Genomic DNA, 27899 nt, shown 5'->3' on the forward strand with positions numbered 1-27899 from the left:
ATATATCCGGCAGAAATTATAAGCTATTTAATGCTTTAGAAAAATATTACTTAACATAAAACAGACTCATCTTCTTTATCCACACAGACAGATGGAACAATCCAGAAGGTACAAGTCATGTCTTCAATGGTTACTTGCTGTTTAGAAGCTACATGCTTCCTCATCTACAGATGAAACAGTAAGCTGGAGCCCTGCTATCATCTGGTGAGGAAGGTACACAGTTCAGTCTGCTTTGTGGCAATTCCTCCGGTGACGGTGGTATGTGGATGACTGGCGGAAGCTACGGTTACACAAGGAGCAGGTGTAGGGCTTCTCTCCTGTGTGAATCCTCTCATGAGCTTTCAGATTGGTTTGATTGCTGAAAGACTTTCCACAAGTACTACATTCGAAAGGTTTATTTTCCTGGTGTATGACCTTATGTACTCTCAGGTCTGAGCGAGTATAAAAGCCCTTATGACATGTTTTACAGACAAATGACTTTTGCTTCTTGTGTATTCTCTGGTGGGCGGCAAGTCTACTGGGATATTTAAAGGTTCTGGGACATTGCTCACATTTGAATGTCTTTGGGTCTCTGAGGGGTCTCTTTTGGCGACCCCCACGTGTGGAGCTTGCATCATGATTCTGGCAGGCTTCTGTCTGCTCTGGACTGGAGATCATCTCTGGTTGTACCTCCATAGGGACATCTTCAGAAGAAGTTCCTCTATGAAATTCTTCCTGGTACCTAGAGGTGACTTGACTTGTTCTGCTTAAATCCAGAGGATTTCCATCAGAAACTCTTCTGTCTTTAGGTTCATTAAACTGAACTTGTTGGATAAGGGAAAGGGAGTCCATCTCATTTCCAGGACGACTATCCCCATCATTTACATCACTAGTGCTCCAGCCATTGTTTTGGCCATCTTCCCAGTCTTCATGTCCTGTGGAAATAAGACAGTCTATGAAACTGTGCCCAGAAAAGATCCTGACACAACACCCTTCCTCTGTGCAGCTTCCTGACACTTACCTGTTGTCAATAACATGTCTTGGGGGATTGGCAAGGGTGTCCTTGCACTCTCTTGTATTGAACTTCTTGCTGATTGCTGCCCTTTCAGAAGGTTGAAGGTTTCTTCTAAGGACATATTCTTAGAAAAGAGGGCTTCCTGCCCCTGCATGGAGACGTGAACCTGTAAACAAAGCCAGAGGACCATTACCAATGAATCTGTGGATTTGTGGATGAGTGAAAACCTGTCCTCTAACTGATTGCACAGGATCACTGAACTATGAGTTAGGTCATTTGTCTATCTCTCATCTCTAATGGTGTTATTCTGTCATTCACAAGTTATGTTCTCTAAAGTCCTTATTCACAATGTATTTGCAAGTGTTGAGTCACTGTACCAAGGGAAAAGGTAAGGTTCGGTTTCTGCAATGTCTAGCCACAACTTATTCTTCACCTGGTCAATGCATTGAACAAGGAAAGGTATTCCTGTTCCAATCCAGAAAATAGAGACTTACTCCATAAAAAAGGCTTCTCATTTTTTTCCAAGGACTGTCCCCATTCCACCCAATCTAGGGCAACTATAATGAAATAGCTGGTTTACTGAGAAGACACCAAGGCTAGGTAGGACATATCAAGGAGGGAGGTAGTCTGGAGATCGAGAAGACCCAAAGGAGCCTGTAAAAATTCTGACATAGACTTGCCTGTGGGGCTTGCACCTCTAGGGCCTCCTCTGTTAATTGATGGGTGTTATCTGTTCTAATATTTTTTTTTCTGTTTAACAAAGAGTTGTATGGCTAGTGTTTCTCTGTATCTCCTTAATTTGAAGCTCCTTATTTTTCCTCCTCTCTTGCACCCAGGATCTATAGTTATTAATCAGTGCCCAGAACCCTTAATATTTCTGTATTCTTTGTCTGAAAGATGGCTGCTATGCTAGAAGCTCCTTATTCAGCCTTTGATTAGTAATAGTTAGTTTGTTTCTGAAATTCTTAGGATGTCTACAGTAACTGTGTAATTGATGTCCTTTTGGTGTCCTGGTGTCATATTGGCAATTGTAACTTTCTGCTTTCATGCGATTAACTCTGACATTTTCATTCCCAGATAGCTGAGGATTTCCCATCCCCCACTTCCGACCATTAGTCTGTCACTGGTCCCCATCTCTTACACCCTCACTTCACTTTGCTGTGGGAGTGGGTTGTATTTCCAATACCTATATTTTTGGTTGCTAAATTTAAATACTAACTCTAGATAAAAACCCTTGGTTGATGATGCCCTTAGTATCATAGCTCTATTTCTAAGGGATGTTGTTTTCTATTATTAAGTCCTTAGTACAACTCACATCTGACTGAAACACTTCTAACACATATATTGTCTCCACCTAAACATGCTGTCTCTGCTGTTAGGAAGCTGACAGCATTTTATTTGGAATTCAGTTTCAATCATGAAATGATCACTTAAAACAAAATCAAAGGAGTGAAATGTGGGATAAAACAAACTAAAATGACAATGTGTGCATAGAGTAAAAACCTGAAATAAACATCAGGGTGTGGTGGTGGACAGTTTTAATCCAGTACTTGAAGTCCTGGGAAAGTATAATTCCTCTGAATCCTACTCAAGCCAGTTGAACAAAAGTCAGTCCCAAATGGGAAAAAAAAAAAAACCCTAACCAAGCAAACAAACAAACCAACTAATATCCAAATTTAAAAGTTTAAGGCAATAAGAAGTTATTTCAACCATGACATTTAGAAATGTATGTATGCGGTGTTTGAAAAATGTCACCATCTTGACCATTTCTGAGAGTAACTGAGAATTATGCAAACCTAGACATTTAAAGAAGTTTCAATGTAGTTTATCCAAATTAAGAATTTCAGTTCTAAAACTTTGAATTACAGCCCTTTATTATTCATCAGGACTTTTCTTAGGGATGTGTTGGTGTTGAATGTGCATTTAATAGCCACATTTCAGCATCAGAAATCATATTCTACATTCCTGCACATTCAGTTTTTTATGTAGGAACTTAATGACATGTAGTAGACAATTTAGAAAACCATTAAGCCAATTAGATCCCCAGTTTCCACAGCCCAGGTCCTGGAATAACAGATGAGGTCTGAAAGCCAGAATTTTAAATGTGTGCTGCAATTCCAACTAAATACTCATAATTACAATATAATCACCTACCTAAATGAGCCATCTTCCAATCCCAGCCAGGGTCTCTATTCTAAACCCTTACAAGCTTTGCTCAAATATCATCTCCCAGTCTCCCTAACACCATGTAAAGTATTTAAATGATTGTATCAATCAAAAGAGCCATGCCTTCTTGCACTTTTAAGCCCATTAAATTTATATCTCATTTATAGTAATACATAATCTCCATTGTAAATATTTTGTTGGAGTGGGACAGCCTCACATATAAAATAACTACATCTTCTTACTTTTCCCCAAATATAAATGACTGTCTTGATTGCTAACTTAACCATCTCTCAACCAAGGTACTCACCATGACAGGAGGCTTCAAGCACTCATCAGTCAGACTCTCCATGAATCTCCCCATGTTTCTGCCATTTGAGTCCCACTTCTCTTTCAAGATAGACTTGTCCTTGTAGTGCCCAGTTTTGAGAAACTGAGCCAAGACCAGCTGAGAAATCATCTCCTCTTTGCTATGCTTTTCTGGCTTCAACCAGGAGGTAAATGACTTCAAGATTGCTTGCAGCTCATGCTTTGCCCGGGAACCATTGTCATTTGTGGGAAAGTTGAGCTGAGCAGTTGAGGAGTTACAGATATCTTCTTCCCACTGTAGAGAAGTGTCCTGGCTTGGAATGAAGTTCCTGTTGTCTAATACAAGGCCACTTTCTGGTGACTGGGGTTCAAAGGAGTTGTTGTGCTGGGAAGCCATTCTGTTGAGACTCCTCAAAAAATTCAACTTTCTCAGTCAAGTATCTCTCTTGTGACTTGAAGATCTATTTAAGAAATTTGTGAATATGTTAAAGCTATAAATTAAAATGGACATAATTAAATAATAACAACTAAGAGTCTTATCACAGATGGTTTCTATCTTATTGAGGACTTACTATTGCTGTGAAAGACACCATAATCACAGAAACTCTAATAAAGGAAACATTTTATTTTGGTGGCTCACTTACAGTTCAGAGGTTCAGTCCCTCATTTTGGGGAGCATGGCCTCAGAAAAGCAAAGGTGGTGCTAGAGCTGAGACTGATACATGATACATCAACAGATATAATCTTACACATTGATTGAAGCTTGAGAAAAAGACCTCAAATCCCAACCCAACAGTGACTCAATTACTCCAGTTGGTGTGGTCCACACTAAAGGTGTGCCCTCCACATCAAGGTCTGGATTAAAGGCATGTTTCATTCAGTCTTCTACCACAAGGCCACACCTCCTAAGAGTGCCACTCCCTATGAGTTTATGGGTCCCAGATACATTCCAATAAACACAGTTCCATTTTTTCTTGACACTAAATACTTAAACAGAGTCCTACACAATTTATTCTAGAGACCAGAACAAAGAGATGTGACTGTAACAGTACAAGACTCATCAGAGAGAAACATCTTAGGTTGAGCATGGGAAGACCTGAAGGAAGAGAACAGCAAGGTGTTCAGTAGCACAGGACCATCTGTTCCTTCCCTATAAAAGGTGAAGTTGTAGATGCTGAACCTCAAATATTAAGATTCACCCTTGTCTCCCATTCTAAAGAGCCACAAAGCTAAACTTTCATAAGAAAAACTTTGAAACTGAATGACCAACAACCTTTAACTCACAGCACAGCCAAGACAAGTCTATAAAAAAAGCATATGGCTATCCTTCAGAATTTTAATGGTTAAACCCTTGATCAGAAAGTTCCAAAAGACCACACTACATCTTTGAGATCTCCCAAAACTGTGAAGCAGCATCTCCCAAACCCCACAAATATTCACAAAACACACATACTCAAGCAACAAAGAAGTCAAATGTTCCTATTCTACAGTTACTTGGCTCTACAGTGAATTTCTCCAGTGATTCCAGCTGGCACTAGGAGCCGATGTGTCTCCAGGTCACTGCTCTTCTTCATCTGAGGTTCTGTTCAAGTTGACTTCCTTTTATAGTGCCTGGCTTCAGTGATTCAATCTGAGATGCCTATCACTTGATAATAAGATTGGACCACACCTCCTGTGAGTGGGTGTGGCAGTCAACACTTTCATCCTATCAATCATTAAGTGGACTGGAGGGTCTCCAGTCCCAGAACAGCCTGGTAGTGTAGGAAGACCAGTGAAAAGCCTCACTAGAGCAGAAAAAAACAAGCTAACCAAACGGGAAAGACACTTGCCCCTCTGATTGAATTACACATGGAATCCTCCCTCAGCCCCCAGCTCTGCATCTCTATGCAATCCTGGATTATGCCATGGAAGGAGAACACATCCAAAGCAAGCATAGTCAGTCACTGCAGTGAAAGGGGACAGTAACATGCTGAAAGGAATATAAAGATTGTCATTCACCTACTATGACTTCTGACGTGTAGCTCATTCCAAACTGGTTAAAAATTTCTGATATCCAGAGGGTTTGGAATTCAAATGCTGCAGTGAATAAGGTAAAGCCTTGGCAGTGGAATGAGACACACAGAGAAAAGAGCCCAGGAGGTGTCTGAAGCACAACATAGAAAAGACAACCTTTCCTGGGCTCATCTCTATGGACAAAGTGAAGAAGTTTGACTTGTTTTACATGATGTATGACAGATATGTGAGGAGGATTGTAGTTTAGGGTGCACTTAAAATGTATATACAACATGTGGATTTCCCTGAGGTGATACTTTAATTGTGCTCAAAAGTGGTTTCTATTTGTATGTTAATAGATAAAGTTGGCATGGAGATCAGAAGTCATAGGGAGCCTGGAGCAGAAATCAGGCAGTTGTAGTCCAAGCCTTTAATCCGATGACCTGGCAGGCAGAGTCTTCGTGTGGTCAAGGACACAGTCAAGCCTGGTGACACAAGCCTTTAATCCCAGTACCAACCATACAGACCTGGATGTCTGTATAGACAGGCAGTGACTAGAAAGACATGTGGCTGGTCTTAGAGTCAATGAGAAAGCAGAACAGGAAAGTAATAAAAGCTCAGGTTAGGCAGGATGAAGCTCTCTGGTGTAGGAAACTACAACTTGATGGTGAACTAAAGGGTAGTCAGTGGCTTTTCACTAATTCTCTGATCTCTTCAGCTATTACTCCTATATTTGGCTCTGTGTTTCTTTTTTATTAAGACTATTTAGAAATTTGTCTACATTTCCCTGTCTTTTTTTCTTTGCTTTTCTAATTTGTTGGTGTTTGCTTGTTTTTTCAAATGGCTGCCTTGTTAGCCAGGTCTACTCACAAACTCATTAGGTTGTAGACAATGATCTTGCACTACAATTCTATGGCTTCAAAGTACTCAGTACTGGGGGCCCAGAGCTGTCTCACTACTTCAAGAATCCATTTTGTTTTTTGGTCTGTTCTTTACTGTCTTGTTGTTGCTGCTGTTCTGTTTTTTAAAACATTGTCTCACTATGTCTCCCTGGCTGTACTGTAACTATTATGTAGTCCAGTTTAATTTCAAACTCGCAAATGCTTGCTCTGGGATTAAAGTGCAGGGATTAAAGGCTTGTGTCATTATGAATGAATTTCTCCAAGCACGCTGATTGTTAGATTGAATTGTTTCCCCTGATATCCACATGTTGAGGTCTTATGCCCAAAGACTGTGGTCTTATATCAAAATGTGCTGAATCCAAACAAATTGACAGAACCCCAAATGCAATCATCCCAAAGAAGCCTTAAAGCTCAGTGACTAATATTTCTGAAGTCCTTTAAAAATATATTACTATAATTTTGAATGTTGAAACCTCAAGCCTCAGTTCTTCTGGGAGAATAAAAAATCCACATAATAGAAAAAAATGTTCAAGTTTGCAAATGGATTAACCAGAAGTTGTGAATATGATTGAATCTTCAGTTTGTTGATGATATTCTGGGTTTTAAGTAATTAAAGCAATGTTGGCCAGAAGAAATATTCTTATGAAAACATTTGTTTCCAGAGAATCATAAACATACCCCTGTGTTTTACTATTCACTTCCTTCATCAGAATTGCAGGGGACACAATTCAGCCTTACAATTCCAATGCTTGGAGAAAGTCAGGTGCCTTTAATCCCTACACACACCTTTAATCCCATCACTAAATAAACACAAGCAAGAGCATATCTGAGTTGAGGCCATCTCAGACAACAGAGTGAATTCCAGCTGGGGTTTCAGAGATAGAAAGTCTTCAAAGCAGAATTAAAGAGAAAAACAAACAAAAAGGATGCCTGAAGGAGGGAGGCAATCTTCAACCCCAGATCCGGGGAGTAGAAGCCATAGAATTGTAGTGCATGGCCATCCACAATGACTTTGTGAATTCATAAGAAGAATGGACTGAAAGTAAACATATTGCAACAACAAAATCAAAGATAGAAAAGTAAACAAAGGAGAGAAAAAAAGTAATCAAAGGAATAATGAAGAGAGTCCGAAAATCACCTTGCTCTTTTGGGCCACCCAATTTTAATTGCTCCGCAGATCACAGTCTTCATCTCATGTCTATCAAACCTCATGTTCTCCAAAAAGAAATACATGCCACTCTCTCTGCCAACAGAAATGAACCTGCTACAACCTCTGGTTTTTCTATGTTGTGTCTCAGACTCTCCTGCTTGCCTCCTGCCTTCTGTCCCATTCCAGTGCCAATGGTCCACTAGATTGAAGACAATTGATTTGACCTCTCCTGGCAACAATCACTCACAAATAGCTCCTTGGTTACTGATGGAAATTTAACAACTCTTATCAAAAGTATATTGAAAATGGAAGGAAGAATGAAGGATTAAATAAATACAAAAGGAAAGGAAGAAGAAATGAAGAGAAGATTAGAAGATTGTACTTTAAGGTGCAAAGGTATTAAAGATTACTTTTGGGATCTGGTGGAAATAATTAGATTTTCGCCAGAAGGGATGAATACAGTTCATTCTACATCTAGTAGTAAATACCCGACAGTTCCTGTAAAATATTTTTAAACTCAATTCTAGTCACAGCAATATAGTCAATTCACACTACCCTGGAAAATCTCAATTTTATTTTTATCTATATGTACATATTAAAGTAATTCTCACCTGCATACTGTGTGATGCCATAGTAGCAATTGCTGAGCTGAACCGCTGAGTCTGTCCTGTGTTGAGATGACACTCTGGCCTGATTTATTGCTTTCTTATTCCCTGGTCCCCTTTCCTACTACAGAAATAGATTTCAACTCAACTCTCAATCCATAATATCATGTACACAAAGAAACGAGGAAATTTTAAATGACTCTCCACCAATTAGGTGTCAGTTCAAATGTGTACAAATCAAAAGAGCAAATCCAGTGAAGCAATTAGGAGGACTTCGGGAGAAAACATCTGTGAGTCAGCAGTTTCTCAAGGGATGCAGAACATGCAAAGAGCCTAGGTTAAGAATGTGAAGTTGCTGAATGTAGTGTTGTACCCAGAATCCCCAAAGAGCACCAAGAGACCAAATCTGATAAAAAAAATTTAAAAAAGCAAAATCTTTTTACTGTTGTTGGGTAAACCCTGGCCTCTCTGTCTATCTGATGCAGCAGAGCAGGAGAGACCCAGAGTAGCAATGGGGCAGGGTTTTCATAGGGGTAAAGCAAGGGGTTCTTCTGGTCTTCAGACTACATAGGAACAGACTTGGGATTGGTTTATGTGAGTGACAGTTATGCTAGTAACTTTAATTGGCTAGGGTTAGTTTGGGGTTACAGTTACCCATTTCTGGGCAGGCATGGACCAGTCCCATGTTTTGTCCCTGAGCTGCTGTGGAGACTGGCTGGCCTAGCAAGTGCTGACTGTAGGGGCTGGCTCAGTGGCACAGACTTGGTGTGTCCTATCTCCTGGTCCTGCTGGCAGGGACATCACTGATTAACTGTCTTTTTTCATGGCCCTCCCAGAAACTAATAGCTCAGTTCATGAAACTGACATTGAGGCCTGATCTCTGAAAGAAGACTATGGTGGTATTGTGTTCCCCAAAATATTGTGTACCCTAATATCTGTGGTCAGAGAACTAGATACTTAGGATAGGCAGTGGTAGCACACACCTTTAATCCTAGCATTCCAGAGACAGAAATCCATGTGTTCAAGGATACAGCCAAGCATGTTGACACACGCCTTTAATCCCAGAAAGCAAACTTTTAATCCCAGGGAGTAATGGCAGAAATCGGAAAGGTGTATACGGCTGAGGACCAGAAACTAGAAGCATTTGGCTGGTTAAGCTTTCAGGTTTTGGAGCAGCACAGTTCAGCTGAGAGCCATTCAGATAGGAGGACTCAGAGTCTTCCAGTCTGAGGAAACAGGATCAGCAAAGGAACTGGCAAGAACTTTTAAGATTCCTGCTACATCTGGCGGCCAAAGTTTGTGCTACGAATTCACGAAAAAGCCGCTTGCCTGTGGCCTTGTGGGCCCCAGCTCAGACCTGAGCTACACTCAGCCACTTGTGGTGGCACACACTGGTAGGATTTACTGAAGAAGACAGAGGCAGGAGGATCCTGAGTGTGAGGCCAACCTAGGAGAAGCTTTGGCTGGCGCTGAGCCACAAACAACGGTGGGACCATGGAGGCAGTGGCTGCTGCTCCGAGTTGCTGGCTCCTTCTCATCTTATTGGTGACTGCGGTGATGCCTCTACCTGGGACAAAGGGTTTACTGATGCTTGTTCAGAGAATGGCCAGGACCATCTTATTACTAGAAAACATCGACAAAGGTCAGGTTGGGAAAGTTGGCAAGACAATTGCTGTGAAGATTTTCTTTTCTAGAGAAGAACGATCATGGTTCCTAGAAACAGACATTTATGAGACTGTGTTTGCTCCAAACCACAGAGGAGGGACAAAAAAACATTCTAAAGGGAACCATGACCACACCTAACAGCGACTTTGGAATCTTCAAAGGATGATAGAATCCCACAATGATGATTCCACATGGACTATGGTAAAGCCATTAAGCTGATTAACACCATGGAAAGATCGGCTTTGGACTACAAACTGCTCAGGACAATTTGGAGATGGCTAGCTGAGATGATTCAGCCTGACAGACTACTCGAGCAAGGACTTGAGACAAGCCCTGAACTTTCTCACTATGTAGCGACTGGACAAATGATACAGGACTTGACAATTAACCCAAAAGTTTTCGGTTCAGGATGCCCTAAAGATGTCTTCAACCCTAGAAAGAGGAAGTAATTTTAAGGAAATAACACCCACATTCCCAAGAGGTGGGATGGGATATTTTTGGTCATTTAATGATTTTTGGATATTGTCATTGTTTATGATGGTTGGTTACAAGTTGTTAATTGTTAATGGTCAGGAAAAAAGCTGATCATGGAGATTAGATTCAGAGGTTTTGTTTAAAAAAAAGCAAGGAAAATTAAAGAAGAGAATATAGATATGAGGTAGATCACTGAATTTGCCCTAAGAAAAAAAGATAAAGAAGTAATAAGATAAATGGGTTGTTAATTGAATCTATTCTAAAAGGAAAAAGGGGAAGATATAAAAATGACAAAAGGTAGATTACTGAATCTATTATGAAAAGAAAAATACTTTTAAAAAGGAACTACTGCTGGGCGGTGGAACTACAACATACTAGCACTTTCCCTACTCAATGCATTGGCACTGTAGAACACTCTGTGGAATGACTAGAGCAGAAAATAGAAAGTATTCCATTAAGTGAAGTAAGACAGGCCCAAAAATATCAATACCACATATTCTGTCCCAATGTGATTTCACTATTTATAGGTGTTAGAAATATGTGTTTAAGGGGGATAATTGCATGTTGAGCCAATAAACTAGAAGAAAGGCCATAAAAGAGTTAAAAAGAGTCCCTTTGAAAGAGGCTGGAGAAGGTAAGAAACAGACCTGATATTAGAATAGAAAGAAATTGATGTGCATGCAACAGATAAGCAGGAATAGGAGCAGAGAAATGGGGAGAGAAAAAAATTGTTCAAACTAAAACACTAAATATGAAAAGCCTTAAAGAACTAACTACATATAAGCTAGTTAAGATAAAATAAAATATAAATCATGAACAAAAAATGAAGGAAAAAAGGATGAAAATACCAAGCTTTGACTTGTTTGAGATAAAGTAAGAACTGTTAGTCTGTCAATGCCCCTCAGTCTAATTACAAACACTGCAAAACTGGTGATATCTGCTGAAGTAGAACAAACACAAGCCTACATGACAATCACTCCTGTCCTAAGAATAACTTCTGCCTTTGTTATGGTTTCTATTGCTGTGAAGAGACATCTTGATGAGAGCACTTCCTACAAAGTAAAATATTTAATTTGGACTGGCTTATAGTTTCTGAGACTTAGTCCACTATCCTCATGGTGTGAGACATAGCAACATGCAGGCAAAAATGCTGCTGTAAATGCAGCAGAGAGTTCTACATCTTGACCTGCAGTAGCAAGAAGTGAACTTACTCCCACAATGGGTATAGCCTGAGCCTATGAGATAGACCTCAGACATCAACCCACACAATCTCACATACCTCCCTCTAGACCACTCCTACTCTGACAATGCCACACCTCCTAATAATGCCACACTTTAGGCCAAATATTCAAAACATTAATCTATGGGTGTCATACTTATTCAAACCACTACACTACACTGCATGGCTCCCATTGTCTTATAACCACAATATAATGCAGAATGCACTCAGTTCAACTTCAAGAGTCCTCATAGTGTGTCAGAATCTCAACAATGTTTTAAAGTCCAAAGTTAAAATTCTCTACTGAGATTCATGCAGTTGCTTAACTGTAATCTCCCATTTAATTAAAATCAAAAACAGATCACATACTTCTAACATACACTGGAACATTGGAGAATAGGGAGGATAATAAGGTATTGGATGAGAGCAAGATTCAAAAACCTCATGGGCCAATATCAAATCCTTCATCTCCATGTCAAAATGCTTTGAGATCTCCAACTTCTTTCAGCATTATTGACTACAAATCACTCTCTGTCCCAGGGTGTTTCCACTGCCCCTTAGCAGCTCTGCTGGGCAGGTATACCACAGCTCTGGCATCTATAAAATATAGGGTCTGTATAGAAATCCAGGATTCACCTTGACAGCTTTAGACAATGTTCTCTCCAGGCATCAAGGCTAGCACATACATTTAACATGATTGGCCTCAGCAGCTTTCCAGTCCATATCCACTGTCTTCTATGCTTGACTCCAACGCCAGAGCCACATGTTCTTAGCTGCCAAGTTCTGCTGCTTTCTGATGCTGGAAAATATACACCTTGTTTGATTGAAACTTTACCAGTTTTCTATTTTCCACGATTTCCTTCACTCCTAATCTTAGATGTCCTTAAACTTCCTCTGCATAACAGGCTGGCCTTGAAGTCAGAAATCTTTCAATTACATCTTAACAACTTTCTTTTTTTAATGGTTTCCTTCATTGCCTTAGCTTGGCTAATATAAAATATGACTTGTAGACCAGGCTGGCCACAAACTCAGAGATCCACAGACACCTGCCTTTAGAATCCTTGGATTAATGGTGGGCACAACCACACCGGGCTCTAGGGCTTTTTCATTTATGTTGTAAGAGTTGGAAATTGCCTGAGAGAGATCTTGCCCTGAGGTCATCTATCCCATTATTTCCCTTCTTAATCTGTTCATCTCCTTGAACACAGGACTAAGCTCCATTCCACATCATGATGCTCCTTTCCCCATCAAATTGCTTATTTTGTATTTTCCTTGCTCAGCTTGCTCCTTTTCATTGTAAATCTGCATAGGAGTAAACTCTAATAGATACAAGACAGTCAATAGTAGGCTGTTTTGAGAATTCCTTTGCCAATGGAATGAACCCAAAAATTCTTCATTTCAGCCTCATGCAAACATTTCTGCCAAGGGCAAAGAGCACCCACATTCTTCACCAAAATATCACAAGACCAATATCTAGGACAAATACTAACATCCTTCCCCTCTGAACCCTCTTGAGTCAGGCCCTCACTTTTCAGATCATCCTTAGCACTACTGTCTTCCATAATCCTATTAGAATGGTCCATTATACCTCACTTAAAGCATTGAACTGATTTTCTAGTCCATATTCCCAAAGTCTGTATTACTATAACAAAAACATGGTGGGCCATATCAGAACAATACCCCAATCACTGATAGCCCTTTCTGTCTTAGTCAGGATTTCTATTGCTGTGAAGAGAGCCCTTGACCACAGTTCTCATACAAAACATATTTCATTGAGACTGCCTTACAGTTTAAGAGGATTAGTCCATCATCTTCATTGCAGAAAATATGGCAATGTGCCAACAGATATGGATCCAGAAAGGCAGCTGATAATTCTACATCTTAAGCCACAGGCGATGGAAAGTGAACTGAGTCCCACAATTGGTATAGCTTGAGAATAGAAAACCTCTCTACCTCCAACAAGGCCACCCCTACTCCAACAATGCCACTCCCTATAGTCCAGGCATTCAAATACATGCATCTCTGGAGAACATATCTACCTATGCTAACCCACAAAACAATCAAAGTAATTTTTTGTGTCACTGAAGAAATTTGAAATTTACAATTCAGTAATATTCTTGGGACCATCACCAGCACATCATCCAGATGTGCTCACTAACAACCAATTTTCAGTTAAACAGCAGGCACATAATCGATTTCTATATGCATGGAGAATATTGAAAATCTTACACTATTGTTTTTTCCTATACCTAATGGTTTCAAATTGTTTCACTTGGGAAATTGCTGTGAAATGTATAACCTTTATAACCATGAATTTTAGTCCTTAAAGTGAAACAGTATGAATCACAAACAAAAGAAGAAAATGAGTGTGGTTTCAGTTTGTTTGTTTAATGGAAGCTGACATTTGTGCATGAAACTCATGGAGTCAGTGTTTAATAACAATATTCCAACAAACACCATCTGATATTTGTGAACGTTGATATTGACTCATATCGTAATTCATTCCAATGTTGATCAGAACAGTATCACAAACATGCTCTTTATACATGCTTTTGCTGCTTCATATGATGATCATATACACAGGAAATTTGACATTTTAGGGTACAGACTGTTCAACAATAGACACATGAATAAATAACATCCATGGATGCTTTTCAAAGTGTACATACCTGACATTTTTTCCTTGCTGAGATACGAGACATATCTCTAGGAAATTGATAAAAATGGACCTACCCTGTTGCACCTGTGATGACAGAAAAATTACCAATGTCAACAAGATGCTTTATCCTATGACCATTTATATATAGTCTTGGAGACACCTTGAATGAAAATGACCAAGATATATCTCTACTACATCCGGACAATTGAGTATTTAAGGTTCTACCTTCATTAAGTGTATTGAAGTAAAAGAAATGTTAAAGAAAGGAAATACTGACCAATGACCACCACTGTATGAAACCATTCCACGCACAAATCTGTAAGGTCACTCTGCCCAATTATGGTAATGAATATTTGCCTTCAAAGCCACAGTATTCTGCACATGAAAACATAGAAGGTACAGGTCACATCTCATGAACTCCAATATTCTCACTAGTAAATAGTCACTTAGTTTATTTGTTAAGAATTGAGCATGTAAGGACAATTAATTTTTATGATTTAAGTGCATATATTGCAGATAGCAGTGACAATTGATGAGTCACTGCTATCTTGTAAGTTTGACACCTTCCTTGATTTTTCTAACTGAATAATGTAGACACCGTCATGCCAAGACCATAGAAACGCTGAGGATAAACGACTCTCTAAATCCAACATGTATACAGGAAGTTAATGAACTTGGATAGTGTGACATAAACACAGTCACCTCAGTCTGTGATCATAAAGCCATGAGAGATGTTCTCAAACACATTTAAAGTTTAGGTTCCCAACCTGATATTTTCATTTGTTGGTGTTTGACTGTATGCATTTTGGTGAAAGCATTCAATTGAGGGGACTAAGGAGATGGCTCAGTATTAAAGAATGTTTACTGCTGTTGCTGACGACCTGGGTTTGGTCCCCAACATCCACTTGGTGGCTCACAATTAACTACAATTCCAAGTCAGTACATACTGACACACTCTTATGGCCACTGTAGGCATCAAATTACCATATTGCACACATATGTACACAGGCAAAACATTTATTCACACAATATGAAAATAAAAACTACATCTTTTTAAAAATAAGTTTCTACTTCAACATGAACATTCCCTCTACAGGAAAATGCAAAGTGCAAATAAGACTTTCAAGATGTAATTAAATACAGTGTTCTGAGTATTAGACATAATGGAAAATTGCCCCAACTCTCAGGTTAATTTCTCAAGTACAAGATACACTAGGAGTTTATGATTCCACAGGAAATATGCATTGCTATTACTACAGAGATAAAGGCTATAGTGGTAACTAATGAGGAATTACTAATACTTTTACTTTGTACAAAATCAATGTGAAATACTAACATGTGAATAACAAACATTTGCATGAGAAGAAAACTCAGTGACTAAAACAATTGACTTAAAATTCTGCATGTATTTGCTAATAATTTGTTGTTGTTGTTGTTGTTGTTGTTGTTGTTTTCAAGTCAGGGTGTTATTATATAGCTCTGCTTATCCCGGAACTCACTATGTATATCATGTTGTTCTCAAATTCATAGAGACCTTGCTATGAATGCTTTACAAATGAGGAGATAAAATTCAGATAGTGTGTGTTAGATTATAAAGAAAAATCAGAATAATGTGATTCCTTAAATATTGTCCAATGTGATATAGCACTAGTATGGATGAATAGTAGCCAAGTGGTAGAGCCCAGGACTGCAAATCACAAAGCCCTTTGTTTTATTAGCAACAACAATAAGCAGCAAGGAAAGGCATGGTATCAGGTTCTGCTTAACACTAGTGTAAGACTAATACAGGGGAGATATCTGGAAATGGAAATAAGGGGTTAAAAACTGATTCAAGGAACAGAAAGAGAAGACACAAAATAGTTCCATAACTTAGGTGTGACTAAGAAATACAGAAGTGTTCCTAACTTTGTGCCAGTCCCTATGGTTCTTAATGTAATTTAAGTTCCACACTGTGGGTGACTGTGGGTATAGCAGGATAACGCAGGCCATCTGTGAGGGTGCTAAAGTACTATTGTAATAAGTCAATATGAAAATTCATCCTGCCCTGCATACTGTGTTGATTAGCTTGGAAATATTATGGTCCACGTTGTCATTTCCTAATAGTTACACTCTACCTTCCATTCCATGTTACCTATCCAAGTTCAAGAGAAAGAGTTTTCAAACCAATTATTTTACCACTGGCCATTCAACACAAAGTCACTACTGCCTTTATAACCAGATGATAAATGAAGTGTCACATAACAATATTTTTTACTCTAGAAACATTCATATTTGGAATATTCCCAGGGTTGTGTGCTTCTTATAGTCACATTTTAGTGTCCACCATGGGAACAAAACCATGATAAATTCACTCATAATAATAATACTTCAAAGATAATCAACACTCATGGAAGGTAAGAAGAATTATCACATGGACTTATTACAATTGTCCTTTAGCACCTTTGCAGATGTCCTACATTATCCTATTCCACCCACAGTCACACTTGGTGGGGACCTTACATTTCAGTAAGAACCAACAAGGAGGGGCACATGGTTAGGAACACTTCTGTATTTCTCAGTCACTCTTTGGTTAATGAATTAGGCCTATGCCTTCTCTCTGTTCTACAGACCTGGTTCTACCACAGAATCCCATTACCAGACATGAGCACTTATGCAAGTCTTGCCCTTTTGCTGGATCTTCCACTCCACCTGAAATACAAAGTACTCACCAGGTTTCATCATCTACAGGATGGTGGGGTAATTGCTGATCCTGACCCTTAAGAAGCAATTGCAAGAGAGCCAGCTTAAACCTGAAGGACAGTTCTGTGACCTAACCTCCCTCCAGAACTGCAATTTTCATTTCTTCTGCAGTGACAATGACAGTGTTGGCTTTGGGAGACAAAATAATTCATGAAACTTTTAGAGATACTCATTAACAGAGACACTTACGAGTTTCTTATTATTATCTCTCCAGAGGCAAAGTGTTGTTAGGAGGCATTGAGTTTTCATAATCTCTTAAAGCTGAGTAAGTCTCCTGCGAATGGCATTAAAAACTTTAAGGTCTATTTCAAAAAAAGTAAGTGAAGTTTCTCTGTCTCCTTGAATAGAGGTTTCACTGACTTCTTGAGCACATATCAAATTTGTTTAAAAAAAGATTTATAAAATTTATTACTTAAAATCTTTCTTTGAGTATTTTATCCATGTATATAAGTTTTAGGCCAGTGCACTCCCATTATCTCCTTTCTATATTACTTTTCATACCCTCTACCAGCATTCTCTCCAAATCTCATGTCTTCAAAACAAACACTGAGTCTACTTACTGAATCTAGTGTGTGCCTAATCCAGGGACACACATGGAAACACTGTTAGCCTATTAAAGGTTGAACACTCAATGAAATCTGACACTTTGTCTCCCAGAAGTCATCTGTGGCCAATAGCTATTCAGCCAGATGTTGTACTTCCTGACCTCCTCCACTAACAAAAGCTTTTAGGATCCTGCCCCCAAAGCTTTCTCCCTGTGTCCAGGAAGAATCTACAAACAGCTAGAAAACTCTACTTATCTGAGGGTATGAATAAATGTATGCACACCATGCACTTTAAGTCCATCCATTTTATTGTTTCAAGTAAGCTTCTGATCTCTCTGTTGTTCTCTCTTTGTTCTACTGCTTCTCTACATCTTCTTTTCAGCTCTTATTCATAGCTCCTCTCTTGTCTATCTATCCTTTCATTTATAACAGGAGACTCCGTGCAATCCTGAGAAAAGTTTTTCAACACCCTCAAGTTCATAGCACATTCCAGATTAGATCATAAACTGCACAGCAGTTACCATGGTAATCCAAGGTTCCAAGGTCTGAGGACAGAGGGAGAGGGTGCAGTGCCCAGAACGATAAAAGCTGAGACATAGCCTTTTATCAGCATACTTGGCAAGCAAAGAATTACAGTGTTTTCTTAGGGTGTTTTGTGTTAGCATCCTTGGTAAGACCACTGAAAATCTGACCTTGGTCATAGCTGTACATTTTTAAACTTATGATCTACATACAGAGGTATTTAGTCTAGTTTGAACATGCTCTGATGTACAAGTGAGCTAGATGCATGCAGTTTGTATTAGACTGATCAGAGATTATTATGTTCTGTTATTCTGAGTGAAAGGAACAAAGCAGGTTTAAGTGTCTACTGTCTTGTGGGACAATGGGTCTGTTCATGAGGCATATCCTAGTATATTCCCTATATATCAACAATATACAGCTACATGAAATGTCATCTTCCTGACCACCCACAGGTATATGTGCCCGTAAGATTGACATGGAATCATGAGATTACATATACACATTACATGAAGATGCAAGGTAATGGGAAGATATCATACCTGTAATTGCATAAAAAAATCTACAACAAGAAACAGTTAGTTCATTCAAAAGGCAATAACTCAAACACACCATGAGTGAAGACTTCGTCCCCTACCAGAACCTTTGGTTCTGATTGGTTAACATTTTGAACACTAGTCATCACCTGCTGTATACCAGATTTTGTCTGGCTTGTTTTTGTGCAGGTTTTGTACATACTGTCCTTACAAGTAAATTCCTATGTGCAAGTGTTCTGTTGAGTCTGAACAAAACCAGTTTCCTTGGAATCATCTGCCACTTCTGATTCTTAGACTCTTTCTGCCTCTTCTTCCATGATGATCCCTGAGACTTTTGAGGAAAGGGGGTGATATAGATTCATCATTTTAATCTGAACCCTCCAGAATCTTTTATTCTCAAAACCTAGAATAATTGTGAATCTATGTGATAATTACCGTGAAGTGCAAAATGAAGCTTTTCTGATGAAGGTTGAGAGTTCTACTAATCTCTTTGTATGAACATAAGAGTATAGAACGCAGATTGTTACTATAAAAACTTATCAGAATACTACTATTATTTGCTTCCCAGCATCTATGTACTCTCTAGGCACATATTCTTATCTCTGGTAGTGGTGCCAGGCATAGCTTCCATCTTATGAACTTGGTCTTCAAATCAATTATAAAATGGTTTGGTTACTCCCATGATGTCCATGACCCTATTACAACAGATTTGTTGTTATGGCTCTCAGGATTCACTCTTGGGTAAAATTTATGATTACTTCAAGCACCATGAAAACTAGCAAGGATGAAACTTCCAGTTCACCATCAGCTTGATTCTTCATGGTCTATGGCTCAAGTATATGGTATCTTCAGCAACAGGGACATGCCATCTAAGTACCATAGACCCCTAAACATTATAGGATAATGACATTGTTCTTGGATGTCTTCAATTTATTTTTTGATTCTCAAATGTCTAATCTGACTCATTTTAGAGGACTCAGGAGAAGAACATAGTCAGTTAAATTTGAGAAGAATATCTACTAAAGTAGAAGTAAAAGGAAAAGCATGATATCACAATTAGAAAGCACAGCATTAGAAAACATAGTATTATGTAGTACAAATTAATTTTATAATGATGGCATGAAAATATTCTGGGAAAAGTGAAAAAATGTGAATTTTGTCATGAAGCACACAATTTAAATATTAAGATTTATCACTTTTATTTATGAAATTTAAGCATAACTGATTATGCTTTAATCAGTTCCCACTGTCTTTACTGCCTCTAATCCATAACATGGAAACCACATGATTTTTTTTCAACATTAATCTGCACACCTATAAAAATATGATTTTTTGACAAAGAAGCCAAAACTGTACCATGGGGGAAAAAAGCGTCTTCAACAAATGGTACTGGCATAACTGGATGTCAACATGTATAAGATTGTAAATAGATCAGTATCTGTTGCCATGAACAAAACTCAAGTCCAAGTGGATCAAAGACCTCAACATAAATCCAGTTACAATGAACTTGATAGAAGAGAAGTTAGGAAATAGTATTGAATGCAATGCCACAGGAGACCAATTCCTAAATATAACACCAGTAACACAGACACTGAGAGTAGCCATTAATAAATGGGAGTTCCTCAAACTGGGAAGTTTTTGTTGGGCAGAGGACACAGTACGATAAAATGACAGCCTACAGAATGGGAAAATATATTCACCAACTCTACATCTGACAGATGGCTGATCTCCAAAATATATAAGGAATTCAAAAAACTAGACATCAAAATACCAAACAATTCAATTAAAAATGGGCTACAGAGCTAAACAGAGAATTCTCATCAGAAGAATCACAAATGGCTAAAAGACATTTAAGGAATAACTCAACATCCTTAGTCATCAGGGAAATGCAAACCAAAAAACTCTGAGATAGTACCTTACACCTGTCAGAATGGCTATGATCAAAACCACTGATGACAGTTTATGTTGGAGAGGATGCGGAGCAAGAGGAACATTCCTCCACTGTAGGTGGGAATGCAAACTTGTACAGCCAATCTGGAAATTAGTATGGTGGTTTCTCAGAAAATTGGAAATCAATCTACCTCAAGACCCAGCTATACCACTCTTGAGCATATACCCAAGGAATGCTCAATCATTCCACAAGGACACTTGCTCAACTACATTCATAGCACTATTATTCATAATAGCCAGAACCTGTAAACAACCTAGATGCCTCTCAACCACATTTCTTTGATGAAGTGTGAAGCCTATATTATTCTGTGTGTATAAAAATAAACATCTAGAGTGCAGTAAGCAATTATTCTAGTTTAGTGAAAATGACAATACAAACTCTCCTCTAAAATCGATGAACTGACTAGTTCTGGGTTCAAGCACCAAAAGTGATTTCCCTCCATAAAGCAGTAACATTTTGAAATTCCATTTACACATCCATTATTTTCATTAAAATGAAAACCAGATAGAGATCCAACAAAAATGGATTGTGTATACTCCATAGTTTTCCTCTCAACCATTAACTAGGCAAATTTATAGTGCTCTTGGAAAATTGATGTAAACATTAAGCGAATAAAGACAGTCATAGATAAAGCAATTACAGCATAGGTATGACAGCACATACCTTTAACATATGTATTCAGGAGACAAGGTTGGCATATTGGTGAGTTCAAGGCCACTCTGGTTTATGTATTGATTTCCTGAATAGCAAATAAATGTAGAGAGACACTGACACAAAAAAAATGAAAGAAAGAAAACAGAAAGGAAAAGAAATAAATGAAAAGAAAAGCCAGTCACTCATATTCTTTTCCCTTTATGGTGCATAGATGTTATATAGATACATATATATGTGTGTATGTATATGCAAAATTGTCCAGGGGAACAACGCAGACCTACAGAAGGAGCAAGAATATGGCAGCTGAAGAGTGTGAGGGAAATGTGTTCAGAATATATTTTTGTATGAAAAGCTCTACTGTAACATGGATTCATGTACCATGAACATTGATAAAACCAAAATAATATAATATAAAGTAAAATAAAATAAAGTGGTGTTTGTTTCTTCATCCTAACAAAACTCCTTTTATCAAGGGTTTCATTGTCTTTTTCTCATTTTGCTGCTGTGACAAAAAGTTTTGCCTTCTGTGCAGAATCACTGAGTTGGACTGGTATAGTTACCTTGACAGGAATGTATTTTAGCTATTTCAGAGTAGAGTCCTTGGCCCCTGTGGCACTGTGTGCCTTTCATGTCCTGAGAAACCAAGGCAAAGTCCTTCAGACTTTGAAGCATTCAGTCCACACGAGTATCTCTGTGTTCACTAGAAGTCAGGGAAAACTGTAGAAATATGGCTGAACACTAATCTTGTGTACCCCGAATAGCTTGCACTGTCATAGTATCCTGGTGACCCATGTAACATTCAGTGTTGATGTATGCATGAAAGGTCTGATGGCTTGGAAGGAGAAGCAACATTTGTTGGCAGAAGTTCTGTGAACTTGGGTGCTAGCAGAAGGAGTTTAAGCAGAAAAACATCAGTTTATAGAATCTGTCATTCAAGAGTGATCCTCATTCTTCTTTTCCTGAAAAGAAATCTCTGGGTACCAGGACTTGGTCCTGGATAGAAAGAGTAATTCGGGGGAAATTAGAGCAAAGAGGAGATGAGAGGAGAGGAAAGGAAAACAGGAGTAGGGAGGAGTTATGACGCTAGGGGAGAGGATGGAAGAGACAGGAAACATTACTAGATGAAATGTAGAAGAGCATTGAATCCATGACAAATCTTGATATTAAGCTTCTCATGCTGAAAAACCTTGGCTATTACTTGTAACAAATTTTGTCAGACTACTGCTATTTTTCTTACACTGTTCTCCTGTTGCTTTAAATATCCCCTGCATTATTTCAGAAAATAAAAATGTTCAATTAAAAGTCTCTTTGCATAAGCAATTTCATTCTCCTTCTGCACCTCTGTGCATTGATTTCTTGTTTCCACAGACATGAGGAGCCATAGGAGGTGGAAGCTCTCTGTGTTGTTTCAGTGATTTATGTATAAACCTGAGTGTGGAAAAGATACAACCTAATGGTTTCCAGAAATATCTTAGAGCTCTTTATTTATGGTTTAACAAACACTCCTCCTGACATAGCTGATTTTGTGTAAGTTTATTTCAAATTTCTCTTCCACATAATTTTAAATCATTTCCCTCATCTTTTTGAGGTTTCTTTATCCAGTGTGGGCCAAACACTTTATTTCACCATATTTTTAAATGCTCATTCTTAACCATTTAGAACCCTAAAGATCTATCAATTTCACAGTGCAACACATGCTAAACATTCCTTTTGACCACATAGTAAGAGAATGTTGGCCTCTGAGATTTTGGTCTCTGCAAATTGTAATTTACATACAGAGGTACTGTAATTTACTTACAGAAGTAGATTCTTGCTGGTGTCAGGTCCAGATGAGGGATGGGTGAATGCAAAACTGGCAGCAGATAAATTAGACATGGTATACTTCTGAGTTTCATTTTACAAGAGATTGACAGAGAGAAAGCACATCTCAGTATGACTCTTCCTACTCTGTCTGGCAACCCGTCTCTCTCACAGGCCTTATTTATACAAAAAATCATTACCTCTTGCACATCTTTTAGTCATCACTGATAAACCATAGGAGATCAGTTATCTTTTCCAAACATTTCCCTCAAGTTTTAACATCACTGATAAACAGAGTTATCATTTTTATTCATTAACTCCATAACCCAATTTTTAAGAATATAGAGGCATATGACAGTCCTTTCTCAGGCTTTTATCTCTGGTTGCTTCAAGACACTAGACCAAAACAAAATTCTCAAGCCAGCCCAGGCATACTGCTATGTCCCAAGACATGCATTATTAACTTTTAATGGTCAGAGTGCCCAGGAAAAAAATCCTCAGGCCAAAGCTATTGCAGTTATTATTCAAATTCTTGCCTGTACTATATTCACATTTTTATCTTTGTAAATTTTGTTTGTATGTCTAATCCTGGCATTCTGTTCTTCCTTGGTCATGTGTCACCAGAGGGGTGCTGCATGAGCTAACTTTTATAAGAAAGAGAGATCCTGATGTTTCATACTTTTAGCATCATTCTACATCATTCCTTGCCCATAAGTATAAGTCTCTGTGTAGGGCAGAGATAACCTCAATTGTTACTACCACGAAATTGTCTGAGTGTATACCGGGAAGAGGCTTGTAATCTGATCTATAGGCGACTCCTCTAGCCCACCAAATCTTGTTGACACAACCTCCAAGGCATAAGGAAGACCTTCAAGTAGATAAGGATATCTTCTTTAAAGCAGGGGGAAATAGTATGTTCAAGACTGTTCTGGGAAAGCTTAGAAGCAGCATTCTTGGGAGAAGGCATAAATGATTTATAAGAAATTTTCCATCAATCCAATATCCCCAATTGTACAAATCTGAAAAGTGCCTCAAGTATGCAACCGGTGGAGATGAAAATAGGAGGTGTCATGGCAGCCATCATGGGGCTCAGCATTCCTGGATCATTGTCAAGCAGCTGTGCCGGCTTTATGACTTTTTCTGTTCTCATCAGATATGGCCGTGCCAGGCTCTCTTCCAATACATTTAAGGGTTCAATTACTATGCTTAAGATGCATATATGAAACTAAAATATCCCTAAATTGTATAGGCTTTTTTAACAGCTCATTCCCATTTTTCCAGACATAAAAACCTATTTTTTAAAATAGATTGAGCTTATAAAATCTCATGTTCTTATGAGAAAATAGATCATAAGACTAATGGATACTTCTACTTTTGTAACCAAACTTCCTTACTCTACTCGGAGAAATGACTAGGACATATACAAGAAAATATTTTAAAATAAGACTCTATCTACACAGAAACAGAGTATATGACTTGTGAGTTTTGCCTTTATGATGTCTGGATGGAGAGGGTTAGTTCTGTATTTTAGTAGAGCTCTCAGGTGCAGACCAGGCTCCAATCACTCCAGTAACTATGTAAAAAGCATCTACTTATTAACATTTATTCATAGTTATGGTGAATCTCTGAGCAACCCTAACCCATAACAGAAGCAAGCTATGCTATGTGGAATTTTCAGTTTCATGGGCAATACTGAAATTGTCAAATAGAAGAAGAATATATTCCCTAGGTTGTGACAGAGGTTGAAGAAAGTGGCATTATGTAATCCTATCTTGTTCCTATAAAAAATTGTTGAGGGTGGTGTTTGGCATCCTGGGAAAATATTTTGGCTTGATATTCTGTCTGTGTGGGGGAGGTGGCCATTTTCTATTGGTTTATTCAGTAATTTTGGTGAGACTGGCTCTACATTTCAAAACCCATCCACTGCTTCCCTTTTCACCATCACTCACTCCTCCTCAAAATCCATCCCTATTCTCCAGCTCCCTGGCTTGCCTTTGTGTCCTAACACCCAGCAGAGCAGAATGCAGACAATCTTCAGCATGTCCGTCTGCAGATCAATAGCATGTGAATCTTTCTAAGTGTTTGTGATGGAAATAAGGTTTATTCAGGGGTGACATCAATTCCCTCAGCGGGCAATGCCATGGTTACCTCCTATGACCTCATCTTGGGCAGAAAGGAGATGAGTTCATGACATAATGATATATCAGTCACACTCTATCAGGAAATTCTACCTATATGGAGACAGGCTGTCTGTCCTGTGACCACTGAGGTCCTATGCAGGCAGCATCAGCCATCACAGAATCTACTTTCACAAGTAAATCTTAAATTCTTCCCTCAGAATTATAGAAGCTAGGACAGTCTGCTGCATGCTATGTGAGTGCAGCTCTGAACTGGTCTTTTCCTTTCCCTAGAGACACAGCAAAAGGCAAATTTGTAAGCAGAGGAAATGATCCAGTATGTGCTTTAGAACAATAAGAGTTAAAGAAACCTGTACATGAGATGCTCTTACAGTCCTATTCTACTCTTCTTGAAACTATTTGCTATAGTTGTAGCTATAGGTCTGTACCAGAAAAAGGGACGTAAGACCTTTATGAGTGAAACAAAGTGTGACAGTGCTTATGGGTTCACAACTTCTCCCTTTCCCTTTGAAGAAATATCAGTCTGTATTCAGAAAGATGCTACAATGCACGGCAGCAACAGTGAGCAACAGTGAGCTAAAGGAGATGATTTGTATAGACTTGAGCAACCCCTGCTTAAATGTACAAACTCTGGCTTCCAGAAGTTGATGGTTTTCTTTTTCCTAGTGCAAAGCTGAGTGTCCAGTAGGAATTAAGGGATATGATCACATTGTAAAGGAAAGCAATAGTAACAAGGATCTAATGTCATATTTATATATATATAAAATGTAGAAAAGGCAGACATCGGTAGCAACCAATAGCAAGTAATTCTAATGGGGTTTCTCTCTCTGTACCAAATTTACATTTTCATAATTGAAGCTGACCGTTCACAGCAATGCTACTGTTTGAGTCTAACTGCTAGATATTATTTTGTCTTCTGTGTACTTCCTTGGACATATATACAGACAAAGAACATATTGTTGTCCCTTTTAATATGAAATATTATATATTGTAAATATTTATGTATGTTTAATTTAATTTGCAACATGTTTAGACAACTGTAGTATATTACTGATCATTTTCTAGGTGTGAATAATGGTACCTTAGTTATAAAAATATAGGTAAATTTCACGAGACTGCAATTCTGACTATGAGACTATTTTTACCTTTATTTATTTTAGTTTGTACGTAAAATTTATCTTCACATGACCAGCATTGTTGTCCTGGGGTTATTTTATTTTATACCTTCATAATACAGGTCTAAAAATATTTCAGGTTTCAACAGGATTCTTTGGTAACACAGTGAAGGAATTTATAAAATGGAACAAAGAAAAGAACAGCTAGATGAACAAATTTTCTTTATATTCAAACAAGAAATATTTGAAAAGGTGATGAATGGTAGTGTTGCATGTATTCCAAAAACTGTAATCTCATTTGCTGCAGCTGTTCTCAGTCCAGTTAAGTCTTTTACCCTTGGTGGGATCTGGTGAATCTGGAGTTAGAATGATGGTGCAGTGAGTAAAATGCCTGCCTCCAATCCTGAGAATTCCAGAGACTTACATGGTTGAAAGTCAGATAATACTCCTGTGAGCTGTTCACTAACTGTATCCATCTATCAGTGCTGCAACCAATTCAAATCGAATATTGATTGTGAGGCACTGTGCAACATGCCAACTCAAAGTGAAGGACACTATAGGGATGACCGTTCACCACAGTCTGCACACTTTTAAACTCAGGAAGCTTTGTCTGAAAATGACACACTTTCTAATTCCTCTAGATTGGAATGTACTGGTTGAAGGTGAACACAGTATTTAGAATGGCATGAAGCGAGTAGTCCTGCATGTCTATCAAGAGTTATCTGGATCTCACATTAAGTGATAGTCACAGTAATATAACAGAATGTCATCCACAGACATGGCCATGGGGATCTTCTTCCTGTCTCAGAATGCACTGGGAACGTTGTTTAACTCAGCCTTGCTTTGCCGTTTCATTACTGATGTATTCTCTGGAATCAGAGCCAGGCCAAATGACCTAATTGTCAAACACCTGACCACGGCTAACTTCATGGTTCTTCTCTGTAAAGGAATCATTCAGAAAATGGCTGCTTTTGGTTAGACATATTTTCTACATAACATTGCATGTAAACTTGTTTTTTATAGAGTCGCCAGAGGAGTATCCCTTGGATCCAAATCAATCTTAAATTTATTCCAGGTTATCTTGATCACCTCATGGACTGCCAAGTACAGTTCAAAGACAGAGACCCATCATCAGAAGTTCTGGCTGCCTATGCTGGCCCTGAAATTAATGGTAAATGACTTGATTCCTGTGCTTGTGACAGACATGAGGGATGGAAGAAACTGCACAGGGATTAGAAAGTTTCTATATTGTGGTATGGCCAAAGCTTAAAATCTAACCTACACATTATTTGTCATCTTATTCAGATCTTTGGATGTTATGTGTTTGGTAATCATGATGTGGTTCAATGTTTCTCTGGTGCTTTTCTTGCTGAAGCACAAGCAGAGGGTCCAAAACTTTTCAGAATTTTGTGTCGTTGGCCATCTCCTGTGACTAGAGCCACCTAAACCATGCTTGTCCTGGTGAGCAGTTTTGTGGTCTTTATTCAACTCCTGGCATCTTCACCATGTTTATGCTGGTCAATGCCAGTGCACCAACAGCTGCATGCTTCCCAACATTTTGTCCCTTTCTTATCATCAGACACTACACCTCAATTTCCAGGCTCTGATGGACTTGGTAATATCAAACAACAAATGTCAGAATTCAGAGTTCTAACATTTACACTGCAAATCCTATTCCCATTCTTTTGGTTCTGTCCATTTATTGTGCTTATCATGTAAGACTTAGCTATAAGCTTACATTTTCTAAAATTTCAACAGGAAAATGCCTAT

At 38.5% G+C, this 27899-nt stretch overlaps 1 protein-coding gene across 1 annotated transcript; it reads right to left on the reverse strand.

Annotated features, from left to right (window-relative positions):
• Positions 1-222: 222 nt before the first annotated feature.
• Positions 223-3863, reverse strand: LOC131899579 (zinc finger and SCAN domain-containing protein 4-like). Its single transcript, XM_059251111.1, has 4 exons — positions 3468-3863; positions 1001-1160; positions 738-914; positions 223-683 (listed from the first exon to the last, which is right to left on the reverse strand). The coding sequence occupies exons 1-4, from the start codon at positions 3861-3863 to the stop codon at positions 223-225; spliced, it is 1194 nt and encodes a 397-aa protein (XP_059107094.1).
• Positions 3864-27899: the final 24036 nt, after the last annotated feature.

The sequence above is a fragment of the Peromyscus eremicus genome, chromosome 1, assembly GCF_949786415.1.
Source record: "Peromyscus eremicus chromosome 1, PerEre_H2_v1, whole genome shotgun sequence".
NCBI lineage: Eukaryota > Metazoa > Chordata > Mammalia > Rodentia > Cricetidae > Peromyscus > Peromyscus eremicus.

Excerpts from the sequence above, each read along its gene's own strand:
- LOC131899579 (XM_059251111.1), bottom strand. The coding sequence starts at position 3,863 with ATGGCTTCCCAGCACAACAACTCCTTTGAACCCCAGTCACCAGAAAGT. Across the intron at positions 1,161-3,467 it reads GCTTGAAGCCTCCTGTCATG|GTTCACGTCTCCATGCAGGG; the intron begins GTGAGTACCTTG and ends CTTTGTTTACAG. Across the intron at positions 915-1,000 it reads AGACATGTTATTGACAACAG|GACATGAAGACTGGGAAGAT; the intron begins GTAAGTGTCAGG and ends TTATTTCCACAG.